The following is a 22,110-nucleotide window of genomic DNA, read 5'->3' as shown; positions in this document are numbered from 1 at the left end:
TATTATTATTATTATTATTATTATTATTATTATTATTATTATTATTATTATTATTATTATTATTATTATTATTATTATTATTATTATTATTATTATTATTGAAACACAAAAAGAAAAAAAAAACGTTTAAATGGGCTTGGCCCATGTGAGAAAGAAAAGGGACTTGAATCCCTAATACAATAATAAAATGAAAAAACAGTAAAAGAAGAAGAGAAAAAAAAGGTTTGGTTCTGGTGGTGGTAACATGTGTAGTGAAACACAAAAAGAAAAAAAAAAAGTTTAAATGGGCTTGGCCCATGTGAGAAAGAAAAGGGACTTGAATCCCTAATACAATAATAAAATGAAAAAACAGTAAAAGAAGAAGAGAAAAAAAAGGTTTGGTTCTGGTGGTGGTAACATGTGTGTGCAGCAAACTTATTTCCTTTGATCTACAATTTTGATCACCTGGACTAGTGGTTTTTATTCTCTCAATTTGAGGGAAGTTTTCCACATTAAAAGTGTGTTTGTCTCATATTTAATTTTCTGCCAATTATTTTTCTCTGTATTTTTTATTTGGCCATTTATTTGCATGAGGAAAATAAAGGTCCGATTAAATTCAACTCTTTTAATTATACACTTTAGAAGACTCTCATGGAAGACATGTTATACAGTAAAGATTTGTATAATCTTATTGAGGGTGACACTGCTAAACCCAGATAAATCTGACGCTGACGGGTAGAAGATGAATAGAAAGGCAGTGACGTTGATCAGACAGTGGTTGTTGGATCTGAATGTATATCCACATGTTGAAACTGAAATAGATGTTAACAAGATGTGGAAAAAATTAAAAGAGTTGTGTGAACGAAAGAATGTGCAAAATAAAACATTCTTGATTCGGAAGCTGGTGAATATGAAATACAAAGATGGAAATTCAATATTTTTCAAAATGCAGTGAATCAGTGGACAAATAAATTAAATTAGATGATGAGTTGTAAGCTTTGTTATTGTTGAGTTCCTTGCCTGATAATTGAGAAGTCCTTGTTGTGACGGACTTTCAATTCAGCTCCAAGTGGAAAGTTGAAAATGTCAACAATTAAAGAGAGTATGTTGAATGAAGAAGCTCGAAGAAAGGAGCGTGGTTTGGTTGGTTCCTCAAAGTCAGAAGCAATATTTATAGAGTCACAGGGGAGAAGTCAATCCAGAAATTTCCATAGACGCGACAACTCTGAAAGTCGTAGCAAGTCGATGACTAGAAAAGATGTGATATGTCATCATTGTGGCAAAATGGGTCACGTTAAAAGAGATTACAAGTTCCTTAAGATGGATCAATCAAAGGAAAAAGATGAAGGCAAAGAGAAATTTTTGTTATAAAGATACAACATGAGTTGTACCTGTTAATAATGCCTACATTGTTTGTGATGATAATTCCATAAACCTTGCATGTCAGGATTCAACTTAGATTATTGATTCGGGTGTCTCATATCAAAAACAAATGGTTATACAAGATAAAGACATAAGAGAATAGTTCTCAACCAAGATACAAAGCAAGATTGATTGTGAAATGTTTTAATCAGCGAAAAGGTATTGACTTTGATGAAATTTTTTCACCTGTGGTAAAGATGTCCTCTATCCGAGTTGAACTTGGGTTAGCAGCTAGTTTAAACCTAGAAGTTGAACAACTTGATGTGAAAACAGCATTCCTTCGTGGCGATTTGGAGGAAGAGATCTAAATGGAGCAACCAGATGATTTCAAAGTCAAAGTAAAGAGCAACTTGTGTGTAAATTGAAGAAAAGGTTGTATGAGCTCAAGCTTGTATGGTTCAAACATGATTGATGTTTCCTAGTGTTATTAGGAAGACTCTGGTGTAACAATTAATTATTACATTGGAAGGTTTTACATTCTTTCAATTTGAGGGAAGTTTTCCACGTTAAAATTGTGTTTGTCTCATATTTAATTTTCTGTCAATTATTTTTGATACGTGAAATTGTATTTTCTATTTGGCCATTTACAATGGAAATATATTCCGCATTGTTTTTCCCTTTACAATAAAGTATGGAATCTTCCTGCACAATGTTGGAAGCCAGAACCAATTCGATTGGGTCCACACCATGAGCAATTACAACAAGTTGTGCCTTATTCTGCTCGATGAGGTAGGTAACGTGATTGAGACCATACCTCACGTTAATAGACTTCTTGGTTTCAATTGTTTTGCCCTCAGCCTCTGTTTGAGCCCTTTTCAAAAGCCTCTCCTTCTTCTCTGCCTTATCTTCAGGTCTGTCCTTCAGAAGTATCTTGAACGAGCATGTTGCTAGGTTTTGTTGTTTTTGAAAATTGAAAACCTTTGAAAACAATTTATGTCACCGAAAGTATTACTGGGTTGAGTCGCGGACTAGATCGCTCTCTTTAAGACGTTTCGAAGCATTGCCCAAAATTGTGCAAGGCACACTATCAACCACGAAGTCCACATGATAAAACAACCCAGATACTCTGTATTCAGAGTTCTACTGCAATGTAGAAAACCGTTCTAGAATTACACCCTCAATATGGCAGTCTTACGACTGACACTCGTAATGTGGCAGTCTTGCGACCGACACTCGTAATATGGCACAATGACCACTCGAAAGAGAAGAAAGAAATGAAGCAGTAAGAAGGGGGAGAAGAGAGAAAAGCCTCAGATGCGGAGTGCTTTTGGTGTGATTTTCCAACTGGGGAGAACCCTCTATTTATAGAGGAAAATCACAACTGGATCTGAGAGATCCATGGATCACCAGAACGTGCGCTCCAAGTAGTGCTCTCAGAAGCGTGCGCTCCAAGACCCCAATTCGTGCGCCCCAAACTTAGGAAAATTGACTCTGACTTTTGACCGGACAACAAAGAAACGTGAGACCAAAGATTAGGGTTTTGACCAGGCAAAAACAGACACACGAATTCATTGAGGAAGACTGGATCAGATATGACTAGGTGGATGGCAGTTACGTAATTAACGTTTCAATTAGAGATCGAACGCAAGCAATCAATTAATTAAAAAATGATTAATTAATTTTTAGGCAAAATAATAATACACGCCAAAGCCGAGCTGGACGGACGGCGGCGGCGCTCGTGTGGTGGTCAATTTGGTTGCGTTCTCCCTCCTTCACAAAATTGGAGTGCCCCTTGGGGCCCATCCCAAGTTCATTACCTCCACCTTATATACCCTACTAGTATGTGCTCCAATGTGAGACTTCTCAATTTTTTCAATTCACAACACCACTAGTTCTCATAAATGCCTTCATTATTTCCAATGAATTCTTCATTAAAGGCATCATCATTACCAACAGGTTTTTGTTGAGGGTTTTTGTGAACTGGGTCAAAGCTGGTGGAACCTTCAACCTCTGCTTCAGAATCCTCTTCTTCCTCTGAATCTGAACAGTCTTTGGTCACTTCACGAATCTGGTCAAGTCCCTCTTCGGTGGCAATGCACCTCCAATTCCAAATTGCTTCAGATGCTTCTCGAACAACGGGTTTGTAACCTTCTCAGGTTTCTTCTTAGATACTAGAACTGGAGCTTTTCCACCTATTTTTGGGAGCCATTGTTGTAGGTGCTAGTGGTCGTGTCTGTGCGGTGACCCAAAACTATAGTAGATGGGTAATCCAAGACATATATATCTAAATGTTTGGGCTCTGCATTACCATGCCATTATGGATCATGTTACCAAGCTCAAATTTCTTTACCAAGCTGAAATTTGAACTTTACTTAAATTTGAACTTCACTTTGAGACAAATACTTAAAAGTAACATTATGAAAGCTCAAATTTCTTCAATGCTGATTCTTTACTATATATATTGGCCAATAGCATGCCCAATTGTTAGATCTGTGTTTTTTGTTTTCCCGGTGCTCTGGTTGTTATTATAAATTGTGGCTTAACTCGTGATTGTTTGGGTGGGAACACAATTATTCTAAAAGTGTTTCTCCAGAAAATAGACATAGCTCATGCCTCAAGATGAATCATGACAACTGTTTCTGCCTATGAATAAAATGTTCAATCAAATACTTAAAAAATATTTCTGTTCAACTTTCAAGTGGCTAAGAGGGGTGTATAAGCATTCTCTAACCAATCAACTTATATGTTAAAGTAAGCATTTAACTAGTGTCCTAAACTTAAACCCCATGTGATATGTATTCCTCAAGCTTATGGGGCCTATTACATTGCGTAATTGATATTTTTATAGAATTCAGAACCATCCCTACCAATGAATCACGTGATACCATCATGTATATCAAATTTTAAATAATAATTTCGACATTCATAGGGGCTATGTCTAATATGCAACAGTAAGTTAAGTGTTGTATGATGCACCACTTTGTGTACCATTCGATTAAATCATTTTACCAGATCTCAATGTAGACCTTCCACATGCGATTCCCACCCCGCTCTCCCCCTTCCCTTCTGCAGACACCTTTCTCCTTTGTATCCCAAATCTCTTCCATGGCTGAATCCATTCCATTAGACATGTAAAATTTATTACAAGCTAGTTACTTTAGTTAGGTGTTAGTTACAAGTTAGTTATCTTAGTTAGAAATTAGTTGTTCATATTAGTTTCATTTTACCTACTATGTAATCATCTTTCTCATTTGATCAATATAAAAGTTATCTCTATTTTCCTCTCTTCCATGACTTGATATCAACATTTTGCATATATTTTATTATGGTTTAAGAGAGCTAATTATTTCATTATTTTTCTTTCTCAAATTTTTCTTGAGAAAATTTTCATTAAAGGTTAATTGATTTATCTTTTTTTTTCTTCTATTTAATCCTTGAACAATTTGTTCATTTTTCTCTCTTTTCTCCATTAAAAAATTAGTGTTTTGTCATTTTTTCTTCATTTTTCCCTCTTTACCTCTCAAATTTCAAGTTAAAATTATCGATGGACATTGAGGGCAACGTGTTTACCAACAAAACTATTTCAAAACACAAGACTTCTTCAATGCTTTAATATCAACCTTGTTTCAATATCAACAACTTTCGTCAAATATGAAAAAGATGGAATCAAGTGCATTTGTTGAAGATTTCTCAAGAACACCAACAACATTTGGTGGCAAAATTATTTCTTTAGTCAATTTGGCATTAAAATAAAATGCAACCAAGATCTTTAAAGTGTAAACTCTAAATTCAACACTTATACCAACAACAACAGAACAAGATTGTTCTTGTTTATAAAAAAAATCCGTAATTTGATTCTCATTTAGAAGGTTTAATAACTAAGGAGTTGCGCATGAGATTTTTCAAAAAAACACTAGAGAAGAAGAAAAATTGCATTCTAATTTTTCTTGTTCTTATATCAAATGAACAATAAATCTTCTAAACATATTTTAGCCAATTTATTTTAGCATTTCTAAATCCATGTATTTCGGCGTTTCTGATTGTATTTCGTTGTTTGTTTACAATATTGTGTTATTCATCCCAAGCTAGAAGTGTCGCGAACACCTCCTAGCTTGCGGGGATATTAGAAAGGTAAAATTAATTACAAGCTAGTTACTTTAGTTAGGTGTTAGTTACAAGTTAATTATCTTATTTAGAAATTAGTTGTTCTAATTTGGGTATATAAGTTTCATTATTTTTACTATTGTAATCATCTTGCTTATTTGATCAATACAAAAGTTATTTCTATTTTCCTCTTTTGGACTAAAACATTCAATAATTATCAATCAAATTCAACATTTAAACAATGAATAAAAGTAAATAACAAAAATCGAGAATATATTCTTTACGATAACCACCAACTTTTTACTACTCACAAAAAAGAGAAAATTATGACACACTCATGAAAAAACTAAGTTAACAGAAAACAAAATAAACCATGTTAGCTCTAAGATACAATTTTTTTCTGACCTGATTAATAAAAGAAATCACAGTTGTGAAAAAGCTTACTATTGGTGACAAAGAAATAAATTTCATCGTTGACATGCTAGATAGAGCTTGTCTTTGGGTAATATTTCGATGTGAGAATTGTCACAAATTGTAAATCACATATACACAACTTATATTGTTAGTACACGGTAGACTTTGCCCATTCAGAGGTATATAACTTATTAATATATACATATATATGCACACACATATATTTATATTTTAAATACCATTTTATATGTTAAAATGAAATGGTCCGGCGGAGTATTAATTTGTTTATGAATTTATAAAAATTTATATACTTGATCTATTTCATGAGATCATTTAATCCAACAACGGGAAAATTCACCATTTATTTGTCAATAAAAGTTATTGAAGGTCGTAAGTATGATAAAAGGTGCCCCTAGTGTCAATGGATGTTAAGTCTCTGTGTGTTTGCATTATAAACTCGTTAAGATGATGAGAATATGATTACAAAGATTTAGAAGGATTATAGATCCTCCTAACAAAATAAGAAATGAAAAGAGGACAAAGGGAACATGAAAACATCAATGAAGGAAAGCTACCCAATCTCTTAACATTTATCGAAGAGAAGCCCTTGTAAATAGACACGGGCTTTACACCAAGTAGAAGCCAAATACTTAATGTTGTTAAAAAGGAGCTGCTGGTCGTGAAATATTTTCCTCAAAGAGTGAGCTGTTGATGGTGTACTGTAAATGTGGCATACATTGCACATTGCCTCATGAACTTGGCTGCTTTCCTTCACAAAAAAGTAGTGAGCTAGAAAGTATAAACTATCATATTATTGTTGCGTTGGAAGCGGTGGCCCTTGCTTTGTTGTTGTTGTTTAGCCTAGGAATTGTTATGTGTTCATTATGAGTAATTCCTTCATGCGTAGGTACCCTCCTGGCCATGGAGATGTCTTCCCATCACTAAAGAACAGTGGAAAGCTTGATACACTATTATCACAGGTTGACATCAGAACTCGTTTTATTTCTAGTTGAACTTTGTCTTTTATTTAAAAAAATTAAATCCATCACTATTTTTTCTCTTTCCTTTTCCTTTTTTGTTCTCTTGTAGGGTAAGGAGTATGTGTTCGTTGCCAATTCAGATAACTTGGGTGCTGTAGTTGACTTGAGTATCCTTCTTTTATGTTTTCACTAATTTTCTATTATTTGTTGTTGTTTACATTGCTAGTTATTTATACATGAAAAGAGTATCTCTTGTTATCCTTAACTGTCTGATTAAGAAATCTTAAATCATTTGATCCAGAACAAGAATGAATACTGTATGGAGGTAAATACAGATGGTTGTTATCAAGAAACTGCCTTTTAGATTGAGACCTACATAATATTAATTTTTTTTTCTTAGTGCTTGTAATGCAGGTGACTCCCAAGACATTGGCTGATGTGAAAGGCGGCACTCTGATTTCTTATGAAGGAAGGGTTCAGGCACGTGTCTATCTCTCAATTCGTTTCTTCTCAACCAAGATTTATATGATTATATCAGTAATCTGATTGTAGTTAAAGTCTGAATTCCCTCTTTTTAACTTGCTTCAATGTTGTGAATTTTCTATACAGTTTTTATTCCAGAAGAAAAATATATATATATCAAGAGTTCAATAACTATCTTGCTCCCTCCCTCTTTTTCTTCACCTTAAAAGAAAATTAAGAAAGGTATTATCAATTAGAATCTCAAGGTATTGATAATAAGTGACATTATCTTTTATTGTTTAATGCAGCTCCTGGAAATTGCCCAAGTCCCAGATGAACATGTAAGCCCCGAAACTTGTCTTGTATTCTTTCGTTGATCGCTGGAACACTCTTGTAAATGAAGATGGAAAATATTTAGCAAATATGTTGGAAAAATTTATAATTTGATCATTCAATTTTTTCTTGCAGGTCAGTGAATTTAAATCGATTGAGAAGTTCAAAATTTTCAACACAAACAACTTGTAAGTTTTTCTGGTTTGTTCCCTGATTGTTATAGATTGTATTCACAGTTGGTGTACTGACTATTGACAATATATGATTTACAGATGGGTTAACTTAAAAGCAGTTAAAAGGCTTGTTGAGGCTGATGCTCTGAAGATGGAGATTATTCCCAATCCGAAGGTGAATACAGTCATTTCCAATAGACAGGCGATAGCTCATCTTTTCTTTTGTTTTTTCTTTGACAGGGGGTGCTATATTGGTTAGTTGCTGAACTCTTTGACATTAAGATGGAAATTGCTGACAATTTGTGGATTTTAGGAAGTTGATGGAGTAAAAGTTCTTCAGCTGGAAACTGCAGCTGGTGCAGCAATTAGGGTACTGAATGTTTATTGAGATGTTAAGGTTACGAACATGTTATGCTGAAAATTTTGTCCTAGTGTTCTTAATATCATATATCTTGTAACAGTTCTTTGATAAGGCTATTGGAATTAATGTTCCTCGATCCCGCTTCCTTCCAGTGAAGGCAACTTCGGATTTGCTTCTTGTTCAGGTTATAAGCTTTTCTGGTTAAAGTCATGAGAACTTATTTGTCATTTGATTCAAATATTTTGTTTAATACAATTAGTTGTCCTGTCTTGCAGTCAGACCTTTACACTTTACAAGATGGATTTGTTGTTAGGAACCAAGCTAGGGCAAATCCTGAAAACCCTTCTATTGAATTAGGACCGGAATTTAAGAAGGTTAAGATATGTGTTTCTGCTTACTTTCTGTTGGATCATGGATGATGAATATAGTTTGATTTTGACTCTCTCTTCACAGGTTAGCAACTTCTTGAGCAGGTTCAAGTCAATCCCCAGTATTGTTGAGCTTGACAGTCTAAAAGTGACAGGCGATGTATGGTTTGGAGCTGGTGTTACCCTTAAGGTTTTGGATTTGATCGTTACTTATGTCTGGTTCTTTTGTTCTTCAGTGTTTTGTTTAATTTTTAGTATAAATATGACTTTGGTTACTCCAGGGGTCAAAGAAGTGCTTCTTGTTACTGTTTTAAAATTCAATTACTAGTAGTCATAGATTCTCTCTTTTGAATCTTTCTTCTGTTATGATTATTGCAAGTAAACTAATAACATGTTTTGATTTCTGTTTGGACCTTGCCAATTGGAAACCAAACAAACTATAAGAATGCCAGCAACGAAACATACAATAATAATCTTGTTGATTTCCAAATTGACCATGTACATTTGTTGAGGTTGCTGTTTTATGTTCTCTCTGGATGTAATTTATATTCCCTGCCTACGTCCTTTTATACCCTTGAGAATTCGAAAAAATAAAAATCTTATTATGCTATCTTACTGGCGCCTTAACAGGGAAAAGTAAGTATTGTTGCAAAATCTGGTGTAAAGCTGGAAATACCTGAGGGAACTGTGCTGGTAAACAAGGTATTTGATCATACACATGTTCCTTGCCTGCATGATCTTCTTTAGGTTATTATTCTATGTAGGCCTAAAGCTTGAATTGCCATTTGTAGGAAATTAGTGGCCCTGAGGACCTATGAGGAAGCTGATGAATGAGGTTTGAAATGTATGTGTGTACAATCTTGACAGTCTTTTTCTGTAAGTTGTGTATTACTTGCAAGTTTGATGGGGGAGAAAATAAAACGGCTGTGTTTTTATTGAAATGTCTGAATTCAGAGCTTTGCTGGTTATTCAGTAATTTTGTTTTGAGCATTTGACAATGACTCAAGGGCATCATATGTTCTATCCCCTAATCTTATTATAAGCGTTTACGCCATTTTGCAGAATGGCGTGTGATTTATCGGTTTTCTTTTTGGGTGGTTAGCCTGAAGTTTCAAATAAGTAAATTGAGAGAATGGATTATCTTCATGTGTAATTTACACATGAATTACATAAGAAGTAAAGTGTGATCTTATACCATTTAAAGAAAGAAAAACATGAGTTTTACACCTAGTATAGCTGGTGTTAGTTCTCACTGTCTCTCTTTTTCCCTTTGTTTATTTTGATTTTATTCTAGATAAAATAGCTAAATACATGTGTATTTGCACGGAGCTTTAACTTAATACAAATAAATATTAATTTTTAGAGAAAAATACAATAATGAAAATTTTAGATTAAAATAAATATAAAAGATCGAAGTCACACGCATCTAACACTATCTATTGGTCTTTTGATTTATTAAACTTTAGTATGTTATATTTACCATCATAGTCGACGAAAGTCTTTTTTTTTTTGCAGTTGATTGAAATAGTTGTTTATAAATCTAAAAGTAGTTTACAAAATCCTATTAAAACAAACTTAGTTGATATGAAAATTATATACTTCACTTCAAAAAATAGTGGGAAGAATATTTATTTTCAAAAGATAGTTTTATAGTCCTATTTTTTTGACTCAAAGTTTCATAATCTTATTGAAAAAAAATTACTAATGCAAAACAATAAATTCACTATTTAAAGTCGAATAAAAATATCATTTTATGAAGAACACGTTAGTTATTTTATTTGTCTGACTTAGATGATAAAACTAACATATTAATAATAAAGAACGGCTAAACCATAAGAAAAAAATATAAAGTTTTTATTGTTAGAAACCTAATTTTTAGCAAAAATTACATCAATCATTTCAATTTTGGTATCCTAAGTACTACGTACTACTTAGTAAGTCATAAAAATGTTATTTGTCTTGAACCAGTGAATGCAAAATAAAACTTAAAATAAAATGAAAAAATGATCAACTTTGGAAATATAAACTAAATGGATTAATTATAGGTAAGTAAAACTTATTAGTCTAATATAATTAAAACATAAAACAAAGTTAAAGTCACAAATGGATGACTTAAAATGAAGCTTTGAAAACGGATGCTGGGGGTATTAATGCGATATTTTATCTTTTAATTTATTGTCTTATGATTAATAATTTTTTAACTATTTAATTAGTGATAAATATTTATCTCGTGTACGTTTGTATAGTAAAATATAATTATTATACAGTAATCTCTTACGCATTTTTTTATACATCAACGATAAACATTTGTTTGGTGTATGATTTAATTAATAAATTATAGTTAATGTATTATAATGTTTCATAGACTTTTACCTCTAAGATGTTTAATAGACCCGTTTTAATCAAATTAGCATTTTTGCAATCTAACATGTGAAAAATCATTTTTTAACTCACTAATTTGGGGCATTTGTCCCACGTATAAATTATAATTAGTTGTGATGATTTTCTGTACAGTTTTCTTGCTCACGTTCCAAATAATTTATTTGTACTACATGCATATGCATGAATAACAAATATGTGTCTCGTGTGTAATTTGTAAAATAAGTTATGTTTAGTTTATTATAATTTTCTTCACATTTTTGTTAGGAAAATATTCAAGAGACATTTTCTTAATAAAATACACATTTTTCTTTTAATTAAATCACTCGTAAATAATCATCTTTTAATCAACTAATAAGTTTTCAATAAATTATTCATGAGACATATTCGTAATAAAATACAATAGTGCTAAAATAACATCTAACCAAAGAAAAATCGGTCCTCAACTTAAGAAATTTATGAACTAAACAAGTCATTACTTCACAAGATTCTCTAGAACCACATTCACATAGTGGTAAAATATCTACAAATAACAAGATCACATAGAGTTGTGAAACTCGAAAGGATTCAAGAACATATGAAATAAAAGCTATACAGTCTAAATATTTTAAAATTAGAGACGTACTCGTGTCAAATATGTATTGAATATTGATATTTCACGGATAATAACATACGTATTCTAGAAATATATGAACTATTATTTTGATTTTTTAAATTTTCTTTATTAGATACTTTGAGATATTTCACGGATACCCACAATATACATAAGCTAGAAAAGATGAAAGGAATAAAAAAAGGATACATTTTTACAAGACATTAATGTATATGATCTACTTCAAATTGATATTGAATATAAAATTGTCTCATGATGAATCAAATTTAAAAATTGTTTTTATGGATGATGCTAATGGTGATGAAAGACAATTAAAAATGTTTTTAAAGTATTTGGAAAATTTGATTATTATTGTTATATATATTATATATTTTTTTGACAAGAATTATAGTTATATATATTAACAAAGAAATGATAAATGACTCTTTATTTACAAATATTCTACTTGTATATAATTTTTTAATATACATATCTAATTTATATTATCCTAAATTTTACAAAAAAAAAATTATATATTTGTGTATTCGTATTCCATACACACTTGTATTCATATTCAATTTTTTGTATCTCTATAATTTTCCTCCAATAATAATCTTATTTGAAAACATACGGAAAACTACATCGGAGAGTAACACCAAATTATTTAGTAGTAGTTAGTAAAAAAAAGAAAAAATAGTTGTAGTATACTTGTAAGGAAAAGATGACACAAACTTAGGGCTCATATTTTGCCCGCGGTACTTTGGCGCAGTTTTTATTGTTAGAAACCTAATTTTTAGCAAAAATTACATCAATCATTTCAATTTTGGTATCCTAAGTACTACGTACTACTTAGTAAGTCATAAAAATGTTATTTGTCTTGAACCAGTGAATGCAAAATAAAACTTAAAATAAAATGAAAAAATGATCAACTTTGGAAATATAAACTAAATGGATTAATTATAGGTAAGTAAAACTTATTAGTCTAATATAATTAAAACATAAAACAAAGTTAAAGTCACAAATGGATGACTTAAAATGAAGCTTTGAAAACGGATGCTGGGGGTATTAATGCGATATTTTATCTTTTAATTTATTGTCTTATGATTAATAATTTTTTAACTATTTAATTAGTGATAAATATTTATCTCGTGTACGTTTGTATAGTAAAATATAATTATTATACAGTAATCTCTTACGCATTTTTTTATACATCAACGATAAACATTTGTTTGGTGTATGATTTAATTAATAAATTATAGTTAATGTATTATAATGTTTCATAGACTTTTACCTCTAAGATGTTTAATAGACCCGTTTTAATCAAATTAGCATTTTTGCAATCTAACATGTGAAAAATCATTTTTTAACTCACTAATTTGGGGCATTTGTCCCACGTATAAATTATAATTAGTTGTGATGATTTTCTGTACAGTTTTCTTGCTCACGTTCCAAATAATTTATTTGTACTACATGCATATGCATGAATAACAAATATGTGTCTCGTGTGTAATTTGTAAAATAAGTTATGTTTAGTTTATTATAATTTTCTTCACATTTTTGTTAGGAAAATATTCAAGAGACATTTTCTTAATAAAATACACATTTTTCTTTTAATTAAATCACTCGTAAATAATCATCTTTTAATCAACTAATAAGTTTTCAATAAATTATTCATGAGACATATTCGTAATAAAATACAATAGTGCTAAAATAACATCTAACCAAAGAAAAATCGGTCCTCAACTTAAGAAATTTATGAACTAAACAAGTCATTACTTCACAAGATTCTCTAGAACCACATTCACATAGTGGTAAAATATCTACAAATAACAAGATCACATAGAGTTGTGAAACTCGAAAGGATTCAAGAACATATGAAATAAAAGCTATACAGTCTAAATATTTTAAAATTAGAGACGTACTCGTGTCAAATATGTATTGAATATTGATATTTCACGGATAATAACATACGTATTCTAGAAATATATGAACTATTATTTTGATTTTTTAAATTTTCTTTATTAGATACTTTGAGATATTTCACGGATACCCACAATATACATAAGCTAGAAAAGATGAAAGGAATAAAAAAAGGATACATTTTTACAAGACATTAATGTATATGATCTACTTCAAATTGATATTGAATATAAAATTGTCTCATGATGAATCAAATTTAAAAATTGTTTTTATGGATGATGCTAATGGTGATGAAAGACAATTAAAAATGTTTTTAAAGTATTTGGAAAATTTGATTATTATTGTTATATATATTATATATTTTTTTGACAAGAATTATAGTTATATATATTAACAAAGAAATGATAAATGACTCTTTATTTACAAATATTCTACTTGTATATAATTTTTTAATATACATATCTAATTTATATTATCCTAAATTTTACAAAAAAAAAATTATATATTTGTGTATTCGTATTCCATACACACTTGTATTCATATTCAATTTTTTGTATCTCTATAATTTTCCTCCAATAATAATCTTATTTGAAAACATACGGAAAACTACATCGGAGAGTAACACCAAATTATTTAGTAGTAGTTAGTAAAAAAAAGAAAAAATAGTTGTAGTATACTTGTAAGGAAAAGATGACACAAACTTAGGGCTCATATTTTGCCCGCGGTACTTTGGCGCATTTTCCCTATTTTCCAATTCCAATTATATATACATCTATTTTTGTTCATGTGAGACGAAATCCCTCTTTGGATTTGAGTTAAAAAATAAAAAATGAACCATCGACAACAAGCAGCACATGAACCCTAATTTCTCTCTTTTCCAAAACTCTCAAACACTTCCTCTTCACCGTTTTCTCTTCATCTTTCTACCTTCCATTCCACACAACAACACTATACACGCTCTTTCAAAACCCTACTCGCAAATTTCACCATTCCGTTGCCCTATCTTTTTCCCATCCTCACTCACCCAATTAGGGCACACAAATCTTCTTCTTAAGCTCAACAATCACTTGCTGCTTACAACCAATTTCTCCAATCGCACACAATCGACAAGCACCGTTTCCGACTAAACCCTTCCATCGTTACTCACTCACAGGTTTTTTTTTCCTTCGTCTTCTTCTTTACCATATTCTCAAACTTTCTGTAACGACGAATCGAATTTCTCGTTTTTTTTTTTTGTTTTTGCCTTTTTTTTTCTCTCGAGTAATCGGTTGTCGATTTTGATGTTTTGGAAATTTCGTGCGTATTTACTGTAACCTAATTGCAAACGAAGATGCGATGATGTTAAATCCGGTACGGTGGAAATTCACCCCTCCGTGAAAGTGGTGTGTTGTGGTGGAAAACGGCGTTGTTTTAGTACTGAGTATTTTGCGCAACTGGAAAACCCTAGATTTCGTGCGAGGAGTATTTTAGGGTTATAATGTTTTTATAATTGATGATAGTAGTAATTGTGAGTTATTGGCCGAATTAGTGGACAAAAGTTTGTGATTGCGTTTCCAGGTTTTTTTTTATCGTTTCTTATAAATTTGCACTTTGATTTTTTTTTTTAATTGCTGTTAAATATGCCTTCTTCATGCATTTGGTCATGAAAATTTGAATTTGTGTGATGACTTTGTAAAATTATATAGAATCAGGGTTCTCACTGTGCTTTGGCAAAGTGTATTAGGCAATGAGCTTGCTAGTTTTGAAACCCGTTTGATTTATATAGGGGCTTGGAGAGTGTATATGCATAATTGATAAAAGTTGTTTTTTTGTTCCTGGGTGAATATAGGTTTGGAATAGGAAGCTGGTTCATTGTTTTGGACTACTATTTCTAACTAGTTGTGTTGAGTTTCTAAACGTATTGAAAATTCTGTTATTGTTTCACTGAGCTGAAGCATTCCAAAGACTGGTTGACTGAAAGGTACTATTTGCTAGAATCATTCACCACAAGATACGAGTGATCCAGATTTGACTAATATCTTTAGGTCCAACTTCTTGAAGAGCGTAGAAAGGGAAGGAACAAAATTCAGTTAGTAACCTCCCTGAATTTTACGGAGTTTATGCTATAAGCAGGAGGGAGGGGAAGTTAGAGAGGGCATTCATAAAGTTGTTAGAGAAACAGTTAGGAGAATAAATTCTCTGGTTAGGAGTTCAAACTTCAAAGAACTCTGGCTTATGCATTTTATTTTCTGTTTTCCACCATTGTAAGAGCTTACTGCTCAACCATTTCCAGTAAATAATATACAGTTTCTTCTATTAAAATTGTGCATTTTTTTGAAGTGTGCACTGTAGTACTGTACACATTCATTTGCTATCTTTACTTTTCTACATACAACACTGTTTAGGAGCTTTTTTGCTTGCCTCTTTGGATTCTCCTGGGTCATTGTGACACTGTGTATTTGAGATTTCAGCTCATTTTCTACTTTTTGCCTGTTCTTTTTATTTATAGTGTAAAATTTCTTCAGTTTAATTTTGAGGCTTAAATATCGGGGATGAATGCAAAAGTTAAACAATAATTCAATCAATTGCAATTACTTTATTGATAAACCAAATATAAATATTAAATATGTCCGTTCATTTTAATCCTCGGTGTACTGGATCATCGTATTTTTATCTGTTACTCATCCAGTATCTGTTCCCCAAGGAGACTAAAATGGAGTTTGCATCTATAATTGTTCTTCTAGTTTCTTATCCATGTTTTTTGTCCTTTGTTCTTTTTTCTCCAGAAATAGTGGACCATGGCAGATCATCGAAACGGTACACAAGCAGCTAATGGAAAAGCTAGTGCTGCTGGATCAGCCTACTCTATTGATCTGAATACATTTCAAACCAGACTGAAGGCGTTCTATTCACATTGGGATGATCGCAGAACAGATCTCTGGGGTTCTTCTGATGCAATTGCTGTTGCATGTCCTCCACCTTCAGAAGATTTAAGATACCTTAAATCTACTGCTCTGTTCTTGTGGCTGCTTGGATTTGAGTTCCCAGAGACAATAATGGTCTTTACAAAGAAGCAGATTCATGTCTTGTGCAGCCAAAAGAAGGCATCTATTCTTGAATCTGTCAAAAAACCTGCCAGAGAGTCAGTTGGTGTGGAAATTATATTACATGTCAAGCCTAAAAATGACGATGGAGCTTCTTCTATGGATGCTATTATCCGTGCCATCCGTGCTCAGTCAAAGTCTGATGGCCATGATTCTTCCACTGTTGGACACATTGCTAGAGAGGAACCTGAAGGGAGATTGCTTGATTTGTGGGCTGAAAAACTAAAAAATTCAAAATTCCGTCTGAGTGATGTGGCAAATGGGTTTTCGGCATTGTTTGCTGCAAAAAGTAATGAAGAGATTACATACATTAAGAGAGCAGCATACCTCACAGGCAGTGTGATGAAAAACTTTGTAGTTACAAAGCTTGAGAATGTTATTGATGAAGAGAAGAAAATCTTACATTCTACGTTGATGGAGGAGACTGAGAAAGTTATACTGGACCCTGCAAAAGTCAACTGTAAACTGAAGGCAGATAATGTTGACATTTGTTACCCACCAATTTTTCAGAGTGGAGGGAAGTTTGATCTTAGGCCTAGTGCTGTCAGCAACGATGAAGCACTTTACTATGACTCTGCCAGTGTGATTATATGTGCTGTTGGAGCCAGGTATAAGAGTTACTGCTCAAATATAGCTAGGACCTTCTTGATTGATGCAGACCCTATTCAAAGTAAGGCTTATGAGGTTCTTCTAAAAGCCCAAGAGGCTGTTATTGGTTCTTTAAAGCCCGGAAACAAGTTGAGTGCTGCATATCTAGCTGCAGTTTCTGTTGTGGAAAAGGATGCTCCTGACATGGTTTCCTGCTTGACAAAATCCGCTGGGACAGGTATTGGTATTGAATTTCGAGAGTCAGGTTTGAATATTAATGCTAAGAATGATCAGATAGTTAAAGAAGGCATGGTATTCAATGTGTCACTTGGATTCCAGAATTTGCATTGTGAGAACAGTAAGTCGAAGAACAAGGTCTTCTCTCTCTTGCTTGCCGACACAATCATCATCAACAAAGACAAGACAGATGTTGTGACTTCGATAGGCTCCAAAGCTTTGAAAGATGTGGCTTATTCTTTCAATGAGGATGAGGAAGAGGAAAAGCCTACTTCAAAGGCTGTTCCCAGTGGTGCAGAGCCCTTGATGTCTAAGACAACTCTAAGGTCAGACAATCACGAGATTTCAAAAGAGGAACTACGAAGACAGCATCAGGCAGAACTTGCTCGTCAGAAAAATGAAGAAACTGCTAGGAGACTTGCCGGTGGTGGTAATGAGGCAGGAGACAATCGTTCCTCTGTCAGGACTTCTGCAGAACTGGTTGCTTACAAGAACATAAATGACCTTCCCCCTCCCAGAGAGATGATGATTCAGATTGATCAAAAGAATGAATCAATTCTCTTGCCAATTAATGGAAGTATGGTTCCTTTCCATGTGGCTTTCGTTCGAACTGTTACCAGCCAGCAGGACACCAATCGCAATTGCTATATAAGAATTATTTTTAATGTTCCGGGGACCCCTTTCAGTCCTCACGATTCAAACTCAATGAAGTTCCAAGGATCTATATATTTGAAGGAAGCTTCATTCCGCTCCAAGGATCCAAGGCACATAAGTGAGGTTGTTCAATCCATCAAAACACTCAGGCGACAAGTTGTAGCAAGGGAGTCTGAGAGAGCTGAGAGAGCAACTTTGGTTACCCAGGAGAAACTGCAGCTTGCCAACAACAGGTTTAAGCCAATAAGATTATCTGACCTTTGGATCCGCCCTGCTTTTGGTGGGCGTGGAAGGAAGATACCAGGCACTCTTGAGGCTCATGTGAATGGATTTCGTTATTCTACCACCAGGCAAGATGAGCGTGGGGATATAATGTTTGCCAATATTAAACATGCATTTTTCCAGCCAGCAGAAAATGAAATGATTACCCTCCTGCACTTTCATCTGCACAACCATATTATGGTAGGAAATAAAAAGACCAAGGATGTTCAGTTTTATGTTGAAGTAATGGACATGGTCCAGAATGTTGGAGGTGGGAAGAGGTCAGCTTATGATCCTGATGAGCTTGAAGAAGAACAAAGAGAAAGAGAGAGGAAGAACAAGATTAATGTAGAATTTCAAAGCTTTGTGAATCGGGTAAATGATCTCTGGGGACAACCCCAATTCAATGGCCTTGACTTGGAGTTTGATCAACCTCTTAGAGAACTTGGCTTCCCTGGGGTACCTCATAAATCTTCAGTATTTATTGTACCTACTTCAGCATGCCTTGTTGAACTGATAGAGACTCCTTTCCTTGTTGTCACCCTAAGCGAGATTGAGATTGTGAATCTTGAGAGGGTTGGCCTTGGGCAGAAGAACTTTGATATGACAATTGTATTTAAGGACTTCAAGCGGGATGTCCTCAGGATTGATTCTATCCCTTCTACATCACTTGATGGCATCAAGGAGTGGCTGGACACAACAGACATCAAATATTATGAAAGCAGGCTGAATCTGAACTGGCGTCAGATCCTGAAGACAATCACAGATGACCCTCAAAGCTTCATTGAAGGTGGAGGCTGGGAGTTTCTGAATTTGGAAGCTACTGATTCAGAATCTGATAACTCCGAGGAATCTGATAAAGGTTACGAACCGTCCGATGTGGAACCTGAATCAGATTCTGAAGAGGAGGCTTCTGACAGTGAATCACTTGTTGAATCTGAGGAGGATGAGGAGGAGGAAGATTCTGAGGAGGATTCAGAGGAAGAGAAGGGAAAGACATGGGAAGAACTGGAGAGGGAAGCAAGCAATGCGGATAGGGAGAAAGGGAACGAGTCTGACAGTGAAGAAGATAGGAAAAGAAGGAAGGCTAAAGCGGCCTTTGGTAAGTCACGAGCCAGTCTAAGTAGTAGCATGCCAAAGCGGCCTAAGTTAAGATAGATTATGGTTTTGTTTTTAGTCATTTTATTGTTAAAGTATCGTTGCTGCTGGTTGCAGCCTGTGTCTGGATGAGTTGTCATATGATTGTATCTTAGGTTCCTCATCACTTAATATATTTCAGCCACTAGGACGGGAATCCTTGGCTTGGCTCCAATGTATGTTTTCAATGTTTAGCTGGTTATCATCTTTTTAAGAATTGCCACTGTTTTTATTTCCTTCCTGTTTCGATCTCTCTTTTGGTTATTATGTGTTTTCTCTACCACAATATAGTAGAAGGATGAAGCGGGAAACATTATTTTGGATAAATTTCTTTATACCGAAGTTTTAAAAGTGTTTTAAACAATTTGTATCTTCCTAAAAAGCTTTTTTTGTATCTTGTTTTAAGTTTCTAAAAGATTTTGCATAGGTTCTTATCCGTTGGTGTTACACTGGATTTGGATACCTTATAATTCACCATGACATGTTTTGAATGATAAAAGTGGTGCACTTAACACGATTGAGCGTATTATTCAACTACTCGTGTTTGGATTTACGGCGACTTCATTATCCTTGATTACCAATGTATTTTTACTCTGATTTTATAAGGCATCTTCTGATGCTTTTATATCATTTGGCATCAAAAGGATTTAATGAGTAGAAATAACCTTTGTATCTTAGTATAAAGCCCAATTATAGAACAAGTACAGAAGAATGTGACAAATAAGCAAAAATTGAAGTTTAACTTCAAAGGCTGGTTTTGTAACTATTTTTTCCAGTAACAAACTTATGCCATTTCCATGGTATCACCATAAGAGACGATTTATCGTGGCTCAATGTGCAAAAATCGTTTGAACTTTAATGATGACTAACGACAAGACTCTCTTTGTCTTTCCAGGTGAGAAAATGATTTGTGTTAGTTTTCATTAGTTAGTTTTATTAGGCCTTTATTTATAGTTTATTATAGCTATTTTATTGGTTGCCTTTCAAACTTTTTTATTATTTTTTGGTATAGGGACGCTATTATAAATAGTTTTATGTTGTATTCATTTCTCAAGTAATGAAGGTGTATATTCAGTAAAACAATCTCCATTGTGGTATTAAAGTTTTATTTTTCTGTTCTACCTTCAAATCCAAATCCAATTTCGTCAAAATCCTAAAATTTCAAACACAACAAAAAGGCTTCATCGTTTTTTTTTCTATGTTCCCGCCTTTCTGTTTCTTTCATACTCAACCTCTACAACTAGTTCTCAAGATGAACCATGAAATCCAACATCGCCGTATTACCTTCATCATGGAGAAAATATGGGCGCATTGCTCATAAATCAAAATTTACAAGAGCCTAAATATTATAACTGGAGTCGTTTGCTGAAATGTGCGTTGATCTCAAAGAACAAAACGAAATTCATCAAAGACAAGCTACCGATGCGTTATTTGAAGCTTGGGAGCACTGCAGTATGATGGTAATTTCTTGGATTACTTTACTCTCTCTCCTTCTATTGCTCAAAGTACTATACACATTGAGAATTTAAAAAAATTATGAGATCATCTACAAAATTGATTTTCTAAATGAGACCATTTTCGTTTTTCCGACCTTCTTCAAGATTTACACTCTGTTAAATAGAGTGACAAATCAATCTATGATTTCTTTATTGAATGGAGTATTCTTTGGAAGGAATGTTTTACGACCCGTCATTGATTGTTCTTGCTCTAATTCTTATGAATGGAGTGTTCTTTTTAAGTGTTAGAGGTGATCTACACTGACCTGTTTTTTAAAGGGCCTTAATGACAATTTTAATATGGTAAAAATCTAGATTTTGATGATGGATCTTGTATCTAATATAACCACAACATTTACTTTACAACTCAAAGGTACAGTCTCATGACCCAACCTCTTTTAAAAGAATTATTGGGCATCTTATCTACTTGACCAACACACGACCTAATATCACTTTCGCCGTGCAGCAACTTAGCCAATTTATGAAATCACCTACTGAAGACCATTACATGGCTTCTATGAGGATCATCAAATACATAAAAACTGCACCAACCCAAGGATTATTTTACTCATCAGCGTCCAAACTTTAACTGCGAGCATTTAGCGATTCTAAATGGACAAACTGCGTATAAACAAGAAGGTCTGTAATTGAATTATGTATATTTCTTGGATCATCATTGATTTCTTGGAGGTCTAAGAAACAAATAATTGTATCCCATTCATATTCAGAAGCGGAGTATAAAGCATTAACATCAACAACTAGTGAAACACAATGGATAACATTTCTTTTGCAATAATTAAACACAGATTTTTCTAGCCCTACAACTTTTTATTGCAATAATCAATCATCCAAGAACATTGCATAAAATCCAACATTTCATGAGAGAACAAAACATATAGAAATTGATTGTCACATTGTTCGTGAAAAACTGCAAACTGGATTGTTCAAACTCTTGCCCATCTTTTCATCAAATATGTTGGCATATTTCTTTACTAAGTCACTTGAACCTTAGCATTCAATTCAATTCTTAATAAGCTAAAAATTCTTAACATACATTCTCCATCTTAAGGGGGATGTTAATTTTATATTAGTTAGTTTTATTAGGCATTTATTTATGGGTGTTATAGCTATTTTATTGGTAGCCTTTCAAACTTTTTTGTTATTTTCTGTTACATAGCTACTATTATAAATAGGTCCATGTTTCATTTCTCAATTAATGAATGATGT

At 33.1% G+C, this 22,110-nt stretch overlaps 2 protein-coding genes across 3 annotated transcripts in view; both read left to right on the top strand.

Moving 5' to 3' along the window:
• LOC101490076 (UTP--glucose-1-phosphate uridylyltransferase-like) overlaps window positions 1-9,769 on the top strand; it is a 14,023-nt gene extending 4,254 nt beyond the window's left edge. For both annotated transcript variants that reach the window (XM_027335587.2, XM_004503034.4), the window contains exons 9-21: window positions 6,767-6,839; window positions 6,949-7,006; window positions 7,118-7,164; window positions 7,254-7,319; window positions 7,610-7,642; window positions 7,770-7,822; window positions 7,907-7,982; window positions 8,121-8,177; window positions 8,269-8,352; window positions 8,444-8,542; window positions 8,622-8,726; window positions 9,167-9,238; window positions 9,328-9,769. In XM_027335587.2, coding sequence (XP_027191388.1) covers window positions 6,767-6,839; window positions 6,949-7,006; window positions 7,118-7,164; window positions 7,254-7,319; window positions 7,610-7,642; window positions 7,770-7,822; window positions 7,907-7,982; window positions 8,121-8,177; window positions 8,269-8,352; window positions 8,444-8,542; window positions 8,622-8,726; window positions 9,167-9,238; window positions 9,328-9,354 — 850 coding nt within the window. In that variant the 3' untranslated portion in view covers window positions 9,355-9,769. The remainder of the gene's footprint in view (window positions 1-6,766; window positions 6,840-6,948; window positions 7,007-7,117; window positions 7,165-7,253; window positions 7,320-7,609; window positions 7,643-7,769; window positions 7,823-7,906; window positions 7,983-8,120; window positions 8,178-8,268; window positions 8,353-8,443; window positions 8,543-8,621; window positions 8,727-9,166; window positions 9,239-9,327) is intronic.
• A 4,386-nt stretch (window positions 9,770-14,155) lies between these two features.
• Window positions 14,156-19,623, top strand: LOC101489759 (FACT complex subunit SPT16). The gene is made up of 2 exons (XM_004503033.4): window positions 14,156-14,580; window positions 16,193-19,623. The coding sequence occupies exon 2, from the start codon at window positions 16,205-16,207 to the stop codon at window positions 19,406-19,408; it is 3,204 nt and encodes a 1,067-aa protein (XP_004503090.1). The 5' UTR covers window positions 14,156-14,580; window positions 16,193-16,204; the 3' UTR covers window positions 19,409-19,623.
• The last annotated feature ends 2,487 nt before the right edge of the window (window positions 19,624-22,110 follow it).

The sequence above is a fragment of the Cicer arietinum genome, chromosome 6 (assembly GCF_000331145.2).
Source record: "Cicer arietinum cultivar CDC Frontier isolate Library 1 chromosome 6, Cicar.CDCFrontier_v2.0, whole genome shotgun sequence".
Classification (NCBI taxonomy): domain Eukaryota; kingdom Viridiplantae; phylum Streptophyta; class Magnoliopsida; order Fabales; family Fabaceae; genus Cicer; species Cicer arietinum.
The sequence above is the reverse complement of the archived record's forward strand: the minus strand, read 5'-3'. Positions and strand labels throughout refer to the sequence as shown.

Excerpts from the sequence above, each read along its gene's own strand:
- LOC101489759 (XM_004503033.4), top strand. The coding sequence starts at position 16,205 with ATGGCAGATCATCGAAACGGTACACAAGCAGCTAATGGAAAAGCTAGT.